The following is a 15,716-nucleotide window of genomic DNA, read 5'->3' on the forward strand; positions in this document are numbered from 1 at the left end:
CTATGTCCCCTTGTAAGGTTTCCTGGCACACACCGTATATTCCAGACTATACGTCGCTCCGGAGTACAAGTCGCACCAGCAATAAAATGCATAATAAAGAAGAAAAAAAAAAAACCATATAAAGTCGCACTGGAATATAAGTCGCATTTTGGGAGGAAATGTATTTGATAAAATCCAACACCAAGAACAGACGTTTCATTTAAAATTTAAATGAAGAACAATTTTAAAATAAAAACAGAATAGAGGCAACAACAGGCTGAACGGCATGCTTATGTTACATTACACAAGGCCCACCCTCCACCCCCTCCCGGAAGCCAAGTTGTCTCCGTGGCGTAACGCAGATAAATGTGTCCGTATAAATCACATTAATAAAATTGTGCGCTTAGTACACATCATTTCCACCGAGCTACGATGCTAACATTTAGCTAACATCCGCACATGTAGCATGACAAGAAAGCTACGGTAAGATAACTTTAAACTCACCAAAACGGTCGTAGATGGATTAAAGATGTCTTTTATTTATCGCCAACCATGTAGAAAGTTTCCAAGTCGCCAAAAGTATTTTTGTATTCGTCGTGATTATCCCTCTGTTCGTCTCCTCCTCTCTCCGCTCTGTACGCGTGTGGCTGATGATGCAAGACCACAGCCAGGTACGGCGGCACCTTAAAGGAACAGTACACTATTTTGTATAGGTGGATTGATAGACAGTCAAATTGTCTTTTTATCATATTATTTTAATGACTTATTTAACCAAATATTAGATTTTAACAGTTTAAATTACTCATGCATTTTAATAGCTTTTAGGATTTATCTTTATGTGGGTTAAAATAACATGTGAAATGATATACAGTGAGTATTGCCACCTACGGACCTCTGTCAAACGGAAATTCCCTCTCTTGGAAAAAAACGTATGCATTGAATTTTCTACTACTACATTACATTAACGATCGATTCCTAATGTGTTCACACATAAGTCGCTCCAGAGTATAAGTCGCACCATCGGCCAAACTACAAAAAAAAAAAAAAAGACTTATAGTCCGGAAAATACGGTACGTACTAGTCTGATTTCCTAGCATGGTTCCCACATTTTCCCTCATTTACTTGCAAGTAAGCTTTCCTCAATCACATGGTTCCCAGTTGCTTTCTTTGCATGCTTTTTAGGGGTCTCCTCCCATGGTTCCCAGTATGTTTCTTCACATGGTTTTCACATCGCTTTCCTCATTTTAATCCCAAATAAGTACAAAGTACATTTCTCGACATACGTTTCAGTTTGCTTATTTTGTTTCGCTCCTGGATTGTCTCCTCACATGGTTCCAAGTCGGTTTCGTTTCATGCTTGTTTCCTAATTTTTTTTCCTTTTTTTTTTATTTTTTATTTTTTTACTCATTTAGCTTCAGGACTGCTTCCACACACGGTTCTCACTTTCTTTCCAGGGAAGCCTAACGCAAACATATAACTCAATGTGAAGGTTAGCGCTTGTGTTCATTTGAACGCACCGACCCAACAAGCAATTCAAGGGACAAAGACGTAGAAAAATGTAACCTTTACTTATTTACACATTGTACAGAGGTACTGAGTGACAAGTCTTATGTACAACACAACCAGTAGCTTAGAAACCCCTGAACTTATACACGAGTGAGAACAACAGCGCACGCACACACGCGCGCACACCATCGACAACCACACGCACACACAAAACCGGCATAGAATGTGTGTGAGTGTGTGCGACTGCGTGTTTGCGTGTATGCGGCCTGGTTGAAAAAAAATAATGATCCTAATAAATAAATAAAAAAAAAAAAATGAAAAAAAAAGAATCCACCAGAAACACGAGCACAGTCATGCAAGTTGGGGGAAAAAAAAGCGTAAAAATCTCCAGTGATGGTACAACGCACACGCACACAAAGCGGTGTGTGTGTGTGTGTGTGTTGTGTTACATGAGTGGGTCAAATGTTACGAGTGGGATGAAGGGAAGAACAGATGAGGAAAGTACGCACGCACACACAAACTTCATCCATTGCCTTATATAAATGCCTGCTTGATGTAAAACTCACGCACGCACGCACACGCGCACACGCACGCAGGAGGTGAAACAGCGCACAGACTCGTAGTGAAAGCGAACCGGGTGGGCGGACTCGGAACCGCGCACTCCTCATTGATTCCCAGGTGCCCAACTACCACTGACAACACAGCAGGAATAAAAATAAATAAACACATTAAAAAAGAAAAAAAAAAAAAAAAAGCTCATATGAGAATCGAAAACATGCCAGTTTATCATCATAAGAATAGAAAGTTGTCATTGAAATGAAGCATCGGTACCATCCTGATCCAACCAAACCAACAACAAAATGTCTGTACATGAATGTAATCATATTGCGACCTGATATTGTGCATATTACTCACACGAGGCCATTTGGAGTGTGTGCAGCCACTACATGAGATTGCGTGTGTGTGCGAGTGTATGAGAGGGGGGGGGGAAATATGTCCGCTTTTGACATCAAAATCCTGCTCATTACCCTCAAAAAGTCCTCATTCGAGTTCAATTAGTATATTGTCAGCAAGTTCCGGTCCCGTGGCTGTGTCACAATCGAGGGGCGACATCCTTTGCTGGACGCATTTGAAGGCAGAGTGATGCCAAGAGAAGGTTGTCCTAATTTGACGAAGGCTGCATTTGAAGGAGGAATTGGCTGATGTCGTCACGCCACACAAAAGGTTGACCCTAATCACAATTTACTTGACGTGCGTCCCTCAAAAGCTGCATTTGAAGGCTTACGATGTCGTAATGCAATGTGAACACCCTAATTGGAAGAATGCTGCATTTTGAGTGTCGATGACTTCATAACACAACACAAAGGCTGTCGCCAATCAAAGGCTTCTCTAATACAACCGTAGGGAGGCCACATGTGAAGGCCCATGACAGCATTAGGACACACAAAGGCTGTTCCAAATTCAAGCGAAGCCTTTGAAGGACACATTTAAAGAATGGTGTGAAATAAACGTTGTCCCAAATCACGGGCTCCTTCAAACACATCCTTAGTACGCCACATTTGAACAACAATTACATTGTAATACTGGGGTGAACTGGAAGAAGGCTGCGTTGGAAGGCCAATGATATTGTAGCACTGCACACCATAATGCCACGCAAGGAAGGATGTATTTGAAGGTAGGTGATATCATAACGCCACTCAAACATTCCCCAAATCATGGGCTGCTTGAAATATGAAGGACGCTGACATCATAACACGGTTGAAGGCTGCCTCATACCAAATGCAGAATCCGAAGGACACATTTGAAGGCAGGACATCCACGTTTTTCTTCTTCCTACTTTGTTTTATACATGACTTCAGTAGACCACGTAAGACCCTTAGACCCTCAATTGGGACACAGCTCGTGTGTGTGCGTGTGTGTGTGTGTGTGTGTGTGTGTAAACCGCCCACGTGGCCCTGGCCACCGACACATTGTTATTTTTTTCTTCAAGAATCCATATGACTTATGTCTGCGTTCATCTTCCGGGACCTTCCATTGAGACTCAAGTGAAAAAAAAGATTTGGAAAAAATAGCAACTTTTGAAACCACGGCTAATCTGGAGCTCTACCAGGCCTGCGACCACTCGCGCGCACGAGTAAGAATGAAGCCGCTAAAAAGGAATATGATGCCGTACTCATTAGCTAACGCTTGCCGCCGCGGCCCAAAAAGAAAAGAAAACAAAGAAAAGGGAGAAAACATCAAATCCAGCGACTTGTGCGAGTATCAAAAAGTGTTTGTTTTTGGTTCGTGTTTGGTGGCAGGTTAGAAAATGTACAAAGTGCACAAAGGCTAGGCTAGCTCACCGCATCAACACACACATAAACACACACACGGACACCCGCTCACAAACACACGCTGTGTGTGCGCGCGGATGTGTGCGCGTGCGCATATATGACCCTGCATAGGTGTGTGTGAGTGTCGCGCAGGGCTATTGAGGAAGCATGCAAGTGTGTGACCTGAAGGCTAGGAGCTAAGAGAGGAAGGAAGCTAGGATGCTAAATGCTATGTGTGTGTGTGTGTGTGTGTGTGTGTGCCAATCTCGGGTTCCCTCTGACCAATCCTCATCCTGAGAGCATTTTTTTCACCCCGCGCCCCAAATGATTGATTTTGTTTGGAATGTTCAATTGGCTGACATCAACATTATCAAACAGTCTTTCCCCATGTCTGTGTACACAGTGTGTGAGTGCGTGTGTTTGCGTGGGGGTGTGTGTGTGTGTGTGTTGGGGCGTCAAGACCCCGGAACGCACAGCCGCCGCCCATCTGTAGGTTCGATTCCCGTGTCACGGCTCCACGTGTGCTCATACAAGACACAAAAAAAAAGGAAGGGCCGGAGGGTGGGTTTCTTCTCCCCTTGGTCCCGGGAAGGCTGGTGAGAGGGGCAGGGGGCGGTGTTCCAGAATCCCGTGTGTGAGTGTGTGTGTGTGTGAGTGAGTGAGTGACAAGAAGTGGCGAGCCTCACACGTCAGACTCGATGCTGGGCATGCGTCGGTACAGGCGGGGCCGGTTGCCGCCGGCACTGGAAGCTCGCGGCGCTGTCACGTAGCTCATGGGCTGGGCGGCGGCGGGCGGGACCATGTAGGCCACGACGGGGGGCTCCTGTTGGGGGTAGAACACCTGCGGGTCCACGTGGTGATTGGTGTGGTGGCCTCCGTGATTGCCCAGGGTGAGCGAGAGCGGCAGGCGCTGCTTGTAGAGCGGTCGGTTGGTGGTCTGGGCGACGGTATGAGCGTGGGTGGCCGACTCTCGCTGCGCCGTGCCGGGGGCCGACTGGAGGAAGGGATTGTGCGAAGGCCGGTCAGGGAAGAGGCTCTTGGAACGGCGGGGCAGGGGCAGGGGGGCGTCCAAGCTATGGTGGTGGGAGGGCGACGGCGAGGGCGGACTGCGGCCGCTGAAGGGGCGGTCGGAGCGCATGGTGAGCACGTTGGCGTAGGCGCCCTCATCTAAGGTCATCTCCCGATCCCGATCCGATAAGCTCAGGCCACGCAGTTGGGCGACGCCATCCGGAAGCACGTTCTCGTATGAGTGCTGGCGACTCAGCTGCAAATGCTGCGCCACAGGCGAGGAGGCGGCGGTCAGGGCGGACGGCGAGCAGGGTGCCGGCTCAAAGTGGCTGACCAGGTCGTCGCCCTCGCCCACCATCCCCAGCTGGCTCTGGGGCAGGAAGTGGGCAAACATGTCGCTGGAATGTGAGTAGTTCAGGTGGTCCTCACTGATGTCGTACAGGTTGCCCAGGTGGGCGCAGGCGTCGCAGCGGGCCTGCGGGTGGCGCACCGTGTACAGACCCGAGAAGCCGCTCAGCTTGGTCAGGCAGGAGCGGCAGTGGCCTGGACGCACACCCTGAGAGCCGACGGCTGAACCAGGAGCCTCGAAGGATCCACTAGACTTGTCTTTTGCGCTGGTGGGAGAGGAAACGCAATCATTTAGAACAGGGAGAATGAATACAATAGACATTCATACAAAGACGCCTCATCGAGTGGGTTGTGCCAGTTTTGAAAGAAGGTACGAGTCACAAGAGGAAGTTGTAGTCCGGGAAGAAGGTCGTCGTCCCAGGAAAAGGTACTTATTCCAAGAAAAGATAGAAGGCCCAAGAGGAGGAGGTACTAGTGCCTAGAGCAGGGCTCACCAACTCCGGTCCTCGAGGGATCCTATCCGACATGTTTTAGACGTTTCCCTCCTGCAACACACCTGATTCAAATGATCAGCTGACCAGCAAACTCTGCAGGAGTCTGATAATGATCCTGATCAGTTGAATCAGATGTGGCGGAGGAGGGAGATGTCTCAAACATGCAAGATAAGGACCTCGAGGTCGGGAGTCGGTGACCTCTGCCCTCGAGAATATTGTAGTCCCGAGACAAGGTTATGGCGTAGAGAATGTTCATGCGCCATGAGAAGATGCTGGTATCGAGAGAAGGTTTTAGTCCAGAGTCACATTTGTAGGGAAGGTTTGTATTTTTCATTTTGAATCTGATCATTAGAAAAGTTCTTATAAATTTAGGATATACAGTCAGTAAGCACCAAAGCAATGAGACGGTCCTAGTCCCAAGAGAAATTCTACTTCTGAGAGAAACTTCTATTCGAGAGAAGGCACAAGTCCCAAGAGATGGTTGTCATTTTAAAAGAATGTCATAGTCCCCAGTGAAGGTTCTAAACCTTAGACCAGGTTATAGTACACAGTGAAGTTTCTAGTCCCAAGTGAAGGTTCTTGTCCAAAGTGAATTTATTGTCCCAAAAGGGGAATATTCTAGTCTAGAAAAAGTCCTGGTCAGATATAAAATGTATTCGTTCCAAGAGAAGGTTGTGGTTTTTAGGGAGAAGAAACCATCCCTAGAGAAGGTTCGACTTTCTTGTGAAAAGGTACAAGTCCCCAGGGAATGCTCTAGTCTTGTTAGAAGGTAGAAATCCCTAGAGAAGGTTTTACTCTCGAAAGGAGGTTGTAATCCCACGAGAAAGTTGTAGTCCAGAGATAAGGTACTAGTCCCTTGGCACTAGTGCAGGTATCAATTCCTAGGCAAGGTTCTAGCCCCAGAGAGAAGACGGTAGTTTAGAGAAAAGGTAGTGATCCACATAGGGTCGGGGTTAGGGTCCAGTCTCCAGAGATAAAGTACTGGTCGGTAAATTTTAATCTGATGATTATAAATGTTTAAATCTTATGTTTGGATATTGGTAAACACTGAAACAAAGAAATAAGGTTCTCATCTCAAGGGAGGTTCTAGTCCTGAGAGAAGGTTCTTATCTCAAGGGAAGGTCCAAGTCCCCACAGAAGGTCTCGGTCCAGAGAAAAGGTATAGTCTCAAGGGAAGGTTCTCGTCTCACGAGAAACTCTTTGCCCAGAAAGAAAGTTCGACTTGCATGACAAGTTTGTAACCCCAAGAGATGGTTCTGGTGTGAAGGTCCGTCTGTACGTCGGCAATGCTTTCAAAAGTCTTTACAGTTGGGTATGTATAACACCGTTTGTGTGAGAATAAATGATAAAATATCAACTACGGAATGTGTGTCGTAATAATCAGATCCTGCAATGTAAATGTGGCACGTGAGATTTCTGACGTTTCAATCAAAGTGATTTGGGATGAATGTCTGTCTTATTGAGTTATTTGCACCTGCTGTGCGTGTAGGTGCTGTACTTCTTGTCCTTCATAGAGTGCAGATCGGCCTCGGCGCTGTGGCTGTGGTGCAGCAAGGTGGCGCTCAACTGCAGGATGGGCGCGTCCCCCTTGTGCGAGTACGTGCCGTCGGGGGGGAACAGGTCGGGCGGGTACGGCTGCTCGTCGCTGCCCCCTTGGCTGTCGCGCTGGTAGGGCGGCGCCGACTGCAGGCTGGCCTGGTCCGAGTCGATGGAGTAGATCTTGGAGCCGCCGCCGCCGCCGCCCCCTCCGCCGCCGCCACCCCGCTTCCTCAACTGGTTAACGGATTTGAAGCCGCCCCTGGCCGCAATGGAGTCAGAGTCTTTGTGGGACGCGGGGCGGCTGGAGCACTCCGAGATGTCCGAGTGGGGCGGGGCCGGCGGCTCTTCGGGGAGATAGCGCTGGCTCTTCATAGCTGGGGGCACCGCCGCGGTCGCGGTGGGGCTAGGGCCGCCGACCGGCGCCGCCCCAGCCGGCTGCGTCTTCAGGGTCTCTACGCTTTTCTTCCAAAGGGCACGGGGCTTGGACGGCGGTCCGACGGGGCCTCCTGGGGGGCCGGGGCGGGTTTTGCTGTTGTCGTTGGTGACGGACAGCTGCGGCTTGTTGGTGGGGCTGGCCTGGTGAGTCGGTGCCTTCTGCGGGGCCGGGAAGGGTGCCGCGTTGTTCAGGAGGTTCTTGTGGCGACCGGACAGAGACAGGAAGGCCTGTGGACCACTGGCGTTGCTATAGAGACCGGGACCCTTCGGAGTCAGGCTGTGCAGCGAGTTACCTAGGAGACGAGGAGAGGTGGTGAGTGTGTGTGCGTGTGTGTGTGTGCCCACATCACCTCTAACGTGTTTCATAATCAATTTGAAACCCTAAATCTGTCTTGAACCCCTAGCCCAAGTTTGAACCCATAAATTGAAACCCTAAACTTGGTTTGGAAGCCAACCCTAGTCTCCAAACCCTAACTTGTCTTGAAACCATAACACAGGCTTGAAGCCCTACACTGAAACCCTCACTCTTGTTTGAAAGCCTAATCTGCCTTAAAACCCTACTTTGAAACTTGAACCGCGGCTTGAAACCCTAACCTATGCTTGAAATAAAAGTTTGAAACCTTAATCCGGGTTTGAAACCATATTTTGAATCGGAACTCTGGCTTTGAAAAACAAATTTGAAACCCTCGTCTTGAAACCATAACACAAGCTTGAAACGGTAACTCTTGCTTGAAACCCCAATCCTGGCTTGAAACCCTACTTCACGGATCTACCCCAACCATTGATTGAAACCCAAAACTCATGCTGGAACCCACGATTTAAAACCCTAAATCTGTCTTGAAACGCTACCTTGAAACCTTAATCTTGTCTTAAAACCTTACTTCAAAACCTGAACCATGGCTTGAAACCCTAAACCTTTGCTTGAACCCACAATTTAAAACCTTAACCCTTGTATAAAACCCCAAGCTTGTTTTGAAACGATAACACAGGCTTGAAACCCTAGCCCTTGTTTGAAACTCTAATCTGTCTTAAAACCCTCCTTCAAACCCAAACCACGTCTTGAAACCGTAACCTATGCTTGAACCAATAATTTGAAATCCGAACACTGGCTTTGAAACACAAAAATTGAAATGCTAACCTTGTTTTGAAACCATAATATAAGCTTGAAAACCTACATCGAAACCCTAACTCAGACTGGAATTGAAACCTTAACCCTTGCTTGAAACCCTAACCAGCTCCTTAGAGATAAGGAGAGGAGTGTGCGCCTGTGCGTGTCTCTAACGCGTTTGCAATCATGCGGCTGCCACGGGCGCGGCACTCGGTGTGATTGACGAGCAAGCGCCTGATCACTTGACGCCTGCGTGCCGCGTTTGAAATGGAAGACGCCAGCAGGCCGTACGCACGTTCCGTGCGCACGTTCCGTGCGGCTCCGCCAAAAAGCCAGCAATCCATCGGCGACTGTGCAACCGCGCTCGTTTTAGGTGACTGAAGCAGCCAATGACATCCACTCCGCTTTTTTTTTTTTTCGACCAATCAAACGCTTTCTCTCTAGCGTTTCGCAATCATCCGGGATGTCACGTGGGCAGTTGACAGAAATGCACCTCTGCGACATGAGTTTTGTAATCAACACTGGTGGAGTGAAACTTCACCTTTGTCTATTTGCACGTTTCAAACCCCGGCTCAAAACCTTAATTTCATAATCCTAAACTTGTCCTGAAATACAAATTCAAAACCACAACCCTGGCTTCGAGTAATTCCTAATTCCAAACCCTAACAGTGGTTCATAATCAAAACACAGGCTTGAAACCCTAATTTAAAACCCTGGCCCTGGTTTGAACCCCTGATTTGAAACCTTAACCTTGTCTTGAAACCTTAACACAGGGTTACTTAGCCTAACCGTACTTTAAAACCCTCATCCAGGCTTGACATCTCAATTTGAAACTCCTTCCTTGAAACCTTAACCTTTCGTCAAAACCCAAACCCTTGTTTGAAACCCTATATTAAAACCCCAACCATGGCTTGAAACCCTAGCATGGTCTTAAAAACCCCAGAACCAAAACCCCAAGATTATTTTGAAAGCATAAACATGGTTTGAAACCCTACTTTGATATGCCAAGCTTTGTTTGAAACCATAACCTTGGAATGAAACCCAACTTCGACACATTGTTTGAAGACCCAACCCAGCCATGAAACCCTACCTAGAAACCTAAGCCAGGCTTAAAACTCGAATTTGAAACCATAGTCTGGGAATGAAACCCTACTTTGACACCTTGTTTAAAACCCCAACACAGCCTTGAAACCCTACCAAGCTTTAAACTCTAATTTGAATCCTAACAGAGGCTTGAAACCCTACCCAGGACCCCAACCCAGGCTTAAAATTCCAATTTGAAACCCTAACACGGTCATGAAACTCAAATTCATGCTTGAAATCCCAATTTGAAACCGAGGGTTGAAACTCCGCCGTGAATCCCTAACCCTTGTTTAAAACCATAACCCAGTCTTGAAGCCCTACCTAGAAACCCCAACCCAGGTTTAAATCTCTCATTTGAAACCCTAATGCAGGCTTGAATTCTCTATTTGAAAACCTAGGATCAAACTCCACTTGACTTCAAAACTCTCACACAGGCTTGAAATCTCAATTTGTAGCCTAACCCAGACTTGGAGCCCCCTACTGAGCAAACCTCCCGCAAAGCCTACTGGCAACGGCGAGGCGAGGCGAGGCGAGGCGAGGCGAGGCGGGTGAGACCTTTTCCGGTCATGACGTCGAGGATGCTGGGCTGCAGCAGCACCGTGTTGCGTTTGGGCGACGACATGGCGATGGACTTGGCCGACTTGAGCAGGTGCAGCATGTTGGCCTGAGGGCTGAAGTCCAGCTCGGGCGCCTTCTTCTTCATGTCGATGTGAACGCCGTGGATGCAGCTCCAGATGCCCTTGGAGGACCGAAAGGAAAAAAAAAAAAGAAAAAGAAAAAGAAAAGCAGACACAGTCAAGACAAAAAAAAAAAAACAGACGAAGAGAGAAGACAGACTTTTTGGGACTCTCTCAGGGTTTAATCGAGGCGATGATGTCAGCGCACGACGCCTTTGAGTGCAAGGAGATGTTCCTCCCCCAGACACTTAACCTCCATGCTGACACACACACACGCACGCACACACACACACGCCCCGCTCTTTGTAAAACACTTGATGTGTGAAGCGCTGCTCGTCTGGAATAAAAGCTCTGCTACACACACGCACGCACGCACACACACACACACGCACACGACACATGAATAATGAACACGCTAGACATGGGTCATTCGTGTGTGTGTGTGTGTACGCCACGCCTACATGCACCCATTTCTTGAAAAAATGAACCATGCCCTACTTTGTAATTCTAATTTGAAGCCCTACCCCTGTCTTGAAAGATACTTTTGAAACCATGACCCTGTCTTAAAAAAGTTCAAGTGTAACCAAGGTTTGAAACCCGAAAATGTCATAAGCTTGAAAAAGTACATTGAAACTCAAATTTGAAACCTTATTCCTGGTTTGAAATTGAACCTGAAACCTTAACCAAGTCTCCGAACCCTAATTTGGAACCTTAATCCTTGTTTGAAATTTAAAATTCAACTTGAAACCTTAACCCAGACAAGAAATTCATATTTGATCCCTTAACGTTTATTTGAAACTAGAACCCAGGCTTGAAACTCTACTTTAAAACACTAAACCAGGCTTGAAACCATAATTTGAAGCCCAAACCCTTCGTTTGAAACCTTCACACTGGCTCGATAACCCAACTTGAAACCTTAATGCTTGTTTGCAACCCTAAACCCAGCACAAAATCCCAATTTGGAATCCCAATCCAGTCTTGAAATCCAACTTTAAAACCCTAACCCTGCCATAAAAACGTCACTTGAAGCTCAACTTGAAACCCTACTTTGAAACCTTAATCAAGGCTCAAAACTCACCTTGGAAACCCCAACTCATTCTCATAGCCCAAAACCCCTACATTTGAATCCTAACCCAGGCTTGAAAATATCATTTAAAGTTCCACTTGAATCCCTCCTCCCAACCCCTAACCCATGCTCGGAACCCCAATTTCAGACCTCAACCCTGGCTTGAAGCTCTCATTTAAAAACCCTACCTCCTGTTTGCAACCCTAATTGTCTGAAATCCTAACCCTGCCGTAAAAGCCCAATTTGAGACTCACACACAATCAAGGGCTGGCGAGCCAAACCCTTGATGGCCTCGCGTCATTCTCGCTCACCCTGCTGATGGTGAAGAGCAGGCCGGGGCGTCCGGAGCAGACGCCGGTGAAGCAGTAGCGCAGACGCCAGTAGAAGAGATGCTCGGAGACGAAGGTGAGGATGGACAGACCCATGGCCGTGGCCAGCATGTAGAAGACGCCCGCCATGTTGTCCACGTCCAGCTGGCTGGACATCACCTCGTTCTTCTCGTTGTGGCAGATGCCCGTCAGCCACTGCGCCTCCAGCTCCTCCATTTCGCCTGGGCCCATGAATGCCAAACAGAGCAAAAAAATTGAAGTGAGGCAAACGCAAGAGGAGAGGAGTCGAAAAGGGAATAAAAGGGAGGAGGTGGAAAATGAAGTGAGGGAGGTAAAAGTAGGAACGGGAAGCAGAGGGGACAAATGAATTGAGAGCGGTAAAGAGGAGAAGAAGGGAGAATGTGAAAATGAATTAAGTCATTCACTGCCAGACGTTTTCAGATCCTCTCTTACCCTGACGTCTGAAAAAAAAATGGAAAAAAATATAAACAACTTCCTGGGATTGAATGGCTGGACCGTGAAAAGACTAATAAATACGTCCTTGGCAGGGACTGAGGTTCTAAGGGAGTTATAAAGGAATTGAGGGGCGGAGTTGAAAAAGGGAATTGAAGGGAGGTGGAAAATGAATTAAGGAGATAATAGAAATTGAGGGAACATTGAGGCGGGAATAACAGAATTTGAAGGAGGCAACAAAAAAAGAGGAGCGGGTAGGATGTGGAGAGTGAGCATGAGGCATGAAATAAAAAGGAGGAAGCGAAAAAGGAAGTGAAGAAAGTAAAATGAAATAGGAGAGGGGGTGAATAAGAGTTGAGCGAGGTCAAAAAGAAGACAGAAGGAGGTGAAAAGGCATTTGAAGAAAGTGAAAATGAGGAGAGCGGGATGTGAAAAAAAGGAATTGAGGGATGTCAAAAGATGGGGGAGGAGTGAATAAAAGAGGAGATGTGGAGAATGAATTGAAGGAGGTAAAAAAGGAGTAGAAAGGAGGAGGGGCAAGCGAATTGAGGGAAGTCAAACAGTGGCGAGAAGGAGAAGGAGTTGAAAACAGAATTGAGGCATCGAAAGAAGGAGATGGAACGAGGTGAAAAATGACTTGAGGAAAAGAGGAGAGAGGTCATTGAGGTAAACAGTGGAGGGGGAGGCCTGAAATAAAAAAAAGGATGAAAAAGAACTGAGGGAGTTAAAAAAAAAAACAAGGGCGATGTGAACTACAAAATGAGGAGGGTGGAGGAGATGGAAAAATGAAACGAGGCAAAATGTACAGAGAAGGTGTCAAAGGGGGGCTGAGCGAGGAAAATGGGCGAGAGGGGCGTTACATTCAAAAGAAGTAGATGGCGAGGAGGTAAAAATGAATTGAGAGAGGTAAAAGGGAGGAGATGAAAAAAGGCATTCAATCAAAAGGGGGAGGCGAAACGGGGAATTGAGAGAAGGGGCGTGGCACAAAAGAAGCAGGCGGGGGGAGGAGGCGTAGAAACAGATACAGAATGGAACGTCAGTGGAAGGAGGCAAAGGAATGAATAGTGATGCATTGATCGCGAATGATCAGCACAATGTGCTGTGTGTGCCTCCGTGCCTCCGTGCGTGCGGCGTAGTTAGGAAGCACTTTAGTGGTCTAGAGTTGCGTCTGGTCAGCCTCGCGCGCAGTAATGAGGATGAAACGAGGCGTTTGAGGCCCAGGCGCTAACGCTAACACTAGCGCACCGTCGCCGATGATGCCGAGGATGGCGAGGTCCACCAGCCGCTTCCAGTAGGAACCCTTCTGCAGCGCGATGCCGTAGCCGGTGGTGGCGAAGATGTAGCCGCTGCCGATGGTCACCAGCTTGCAGCCGTCGTCTCGGCCCGCCATGTAGTTGAGCACCGCCGCGTCGTAGATGAACGCATCCAGCTTGCTGCCGAAGACACCGTCAAAGACAAGGCATCAAACTCTGTATCAAAGGCTCCATCGATGACACCGGCTTTAAAAGAAAAACTTTCAAGATACCACAGCATCAAGGACATCGCATCAGATACACCATCAACACTTCAGAAACCACATAAAAAAAACAAACACTAAAGACACTCAAAAACAGCAAAAACAGAACCGAATCAAAGACACCACATAAAAATATGTCAAAGACGCCCCATCACAACAGCATCAAAGACACGTCAATACAGCAAGACAACACATCAAGGACACCGCATCAGATACACCATCAAAAGTTCAGAAACGACATTGGAAACCCCATTAAAGGCAATGTCAAAAACAGCATCAAAGACAACAGCAGAGCAGCATCACCAGAATACATCCACATCAAAGACAGCACATCACAACACCAAATCTACGTCAAAGGTACCATACACAACAGAATCAAAGACACCACATCGGAACATGCCAACAATTTCAGTAATCACATAAAAAAACATTAAAGACACTCTCAAAACAGGATCAAAGACAACACCAGAGCAGCATCAAAGACACCACAAAACATCCACAACAAAGACGGCACATTTAAACAGCATCAAAGACTTCACACCACATCAAAGGTACCATACACCACAGAGTCAAAGACACCACGTCGGATACGCCAGCAATTTCAGAAACCGCATAAAAAAACATTAAAGACACTCTCAAAACAGCATCAAAGACACCACATTAAGCCTTCTGTTATGTTTCAGGTCAACTTCAACCGTTAGCAAAATCTGCGGAAAGAACGATTGAACTCAGTCTGCTGGCCTCGTTTTTTAAATATCAAAAACTTTGCAATGCGTTATGTGATCTTTTTTGATGATGAAACATTAGAGTGGCTTACACTGATCCATCGACATTGTTAAGAAACAAACTAATCAATCACTACAATAACCGAAAATATAATAACCATAACTTGAAAAATATTGATTAGTAGATTTGAAAAATTCCTTGTATTCTATAGCCATTGGAGAATTACACAAGGGCAGACTCGGCAAAACAAACAAAAATCAATACATTACATTAAGTATTGAAATAAATAAATGATGTTGCATAATAGCTCAAACAGTGCCCTAATCTAAATCACATCTATCAAATGTTTATGTGTCAACCAATGAGTTTCAAGTACGTCGAATGAGGTCAAATCCCCTCGGGGGAAAGTCTTTTTATTTTGTCCAAAGTTCCGCAAAACCAATGAGGCGGCGGCCTCGCCGCCAATCACACCTTTGCCACTTTTGTTCTCGCCTTGTTGTCATTTTTCCGAGACGACAGTTTCAATTCAAAGCCACGGTGTGTGCGCGCGTGTGTGCGCGTGTGTACTGTGCGGGCCTGATACCGACCAACTCAGCACAAAGCCAACTATGATGCACGGCCGCTCAAAGTGACATACAATGCCGGCCCACCAGCGGCCAATAGCAGTCTCTGGTGCCACGCGCTGTTCCACAAGGAACCTGGTCTCGGAAAGGGATCCATTTGACCCGGAACGCGCAAGAGCGTTGACATTTCACTAACACTCAGGTCAGTGCAACAGTTCCGCAAGGGATGCAAGTCCCAAGTCCTGATGCAGCAGCAAGACAAAACCATTTTTACTTTCATGCGGGTCTGCATGACCCGGAACCATAGAACAGCTTCGACTTTTCATGAGCACATTTCAAGCTGGGGCGGGGCCACTCGAAACCAGGTCTAAGCACTGGTCCAGAATCTCCACTTCTAGAAGTTTCTTGACATTTTTAAAACGGGTCATTTTGACCCGCAACTGCAGATGACTTTTGAATGATCACTTGAACATTTCAAGCTGGAGCGGGGCCACTCGAAACCAGGTCTAAGCACTGGTCCAGAATCTCCACTTCTAGAAGTTTCTTGACATTTTTAAAACGGGTCATTTTGACC

The 15,716-nt window shown here is 47.0% G+C and overlaps 1 protein-coding gene across 1 annotated transcript in view; it reads right to left on the reverse strand.

Annotated features, from left to right (window-relative positions):
• Positions 1 to 1,528: 1,528 nt before the first annotated feature.
• The window catches only part of grin2ab (glutamate receptor, ionotropic, N-methyl D-aspartate 2A, b), a 114,712-nt gene continuing 100,524 nt past the window's right edge, over positions 1,529 to 15,716 (reverse strand). Inside the window, exons 16-20 of the mRNA XM_086033418.1 lie at positions 13,583 to 13,770; positions 11,867 to 12,105; positions 10,368 to 10,551; positions 7,122 to 7,914; positions 1,529 to 5,419 (exon numbers count right to left, since the gene is read on the reverse strand). Of these exons, the coding sequence (XP_085889544.1) occupies positions 4,480 to 5,419; positions 7,122 to 7,914; positions 10,368 to 10,551; positions 11,867 to 12,105; positions 13,583 to 13,770 (2,344 nt within the window). The 3' untranslated portion in view covers positions 1,529 to 4,479. The remainder of the gene's footprint in view (positions 5,420 to 7,121; positions 7,915 to 10,367; positions 10,552 to 11,866; positions 12,106 to 13,582; positions 13,771 to 15,716) is intronic.

The sequence above is a fragment of the Filicampus tigris genome, chromosome 6, assembly GCF_054856515.1.
Source record: "Filicampus tigris isolate MCC_2025a chromosome 6, RoL_Ftig_1.0, whole genome shotgun sequence".
NCBI classification, from domain to species: domain Eukaryota; kingdom Metazoa; phylum Chordata; class Actinopteri; order Syngnathiformes; family Syngnathidae; genus Filicampus; species Filicampus tigris.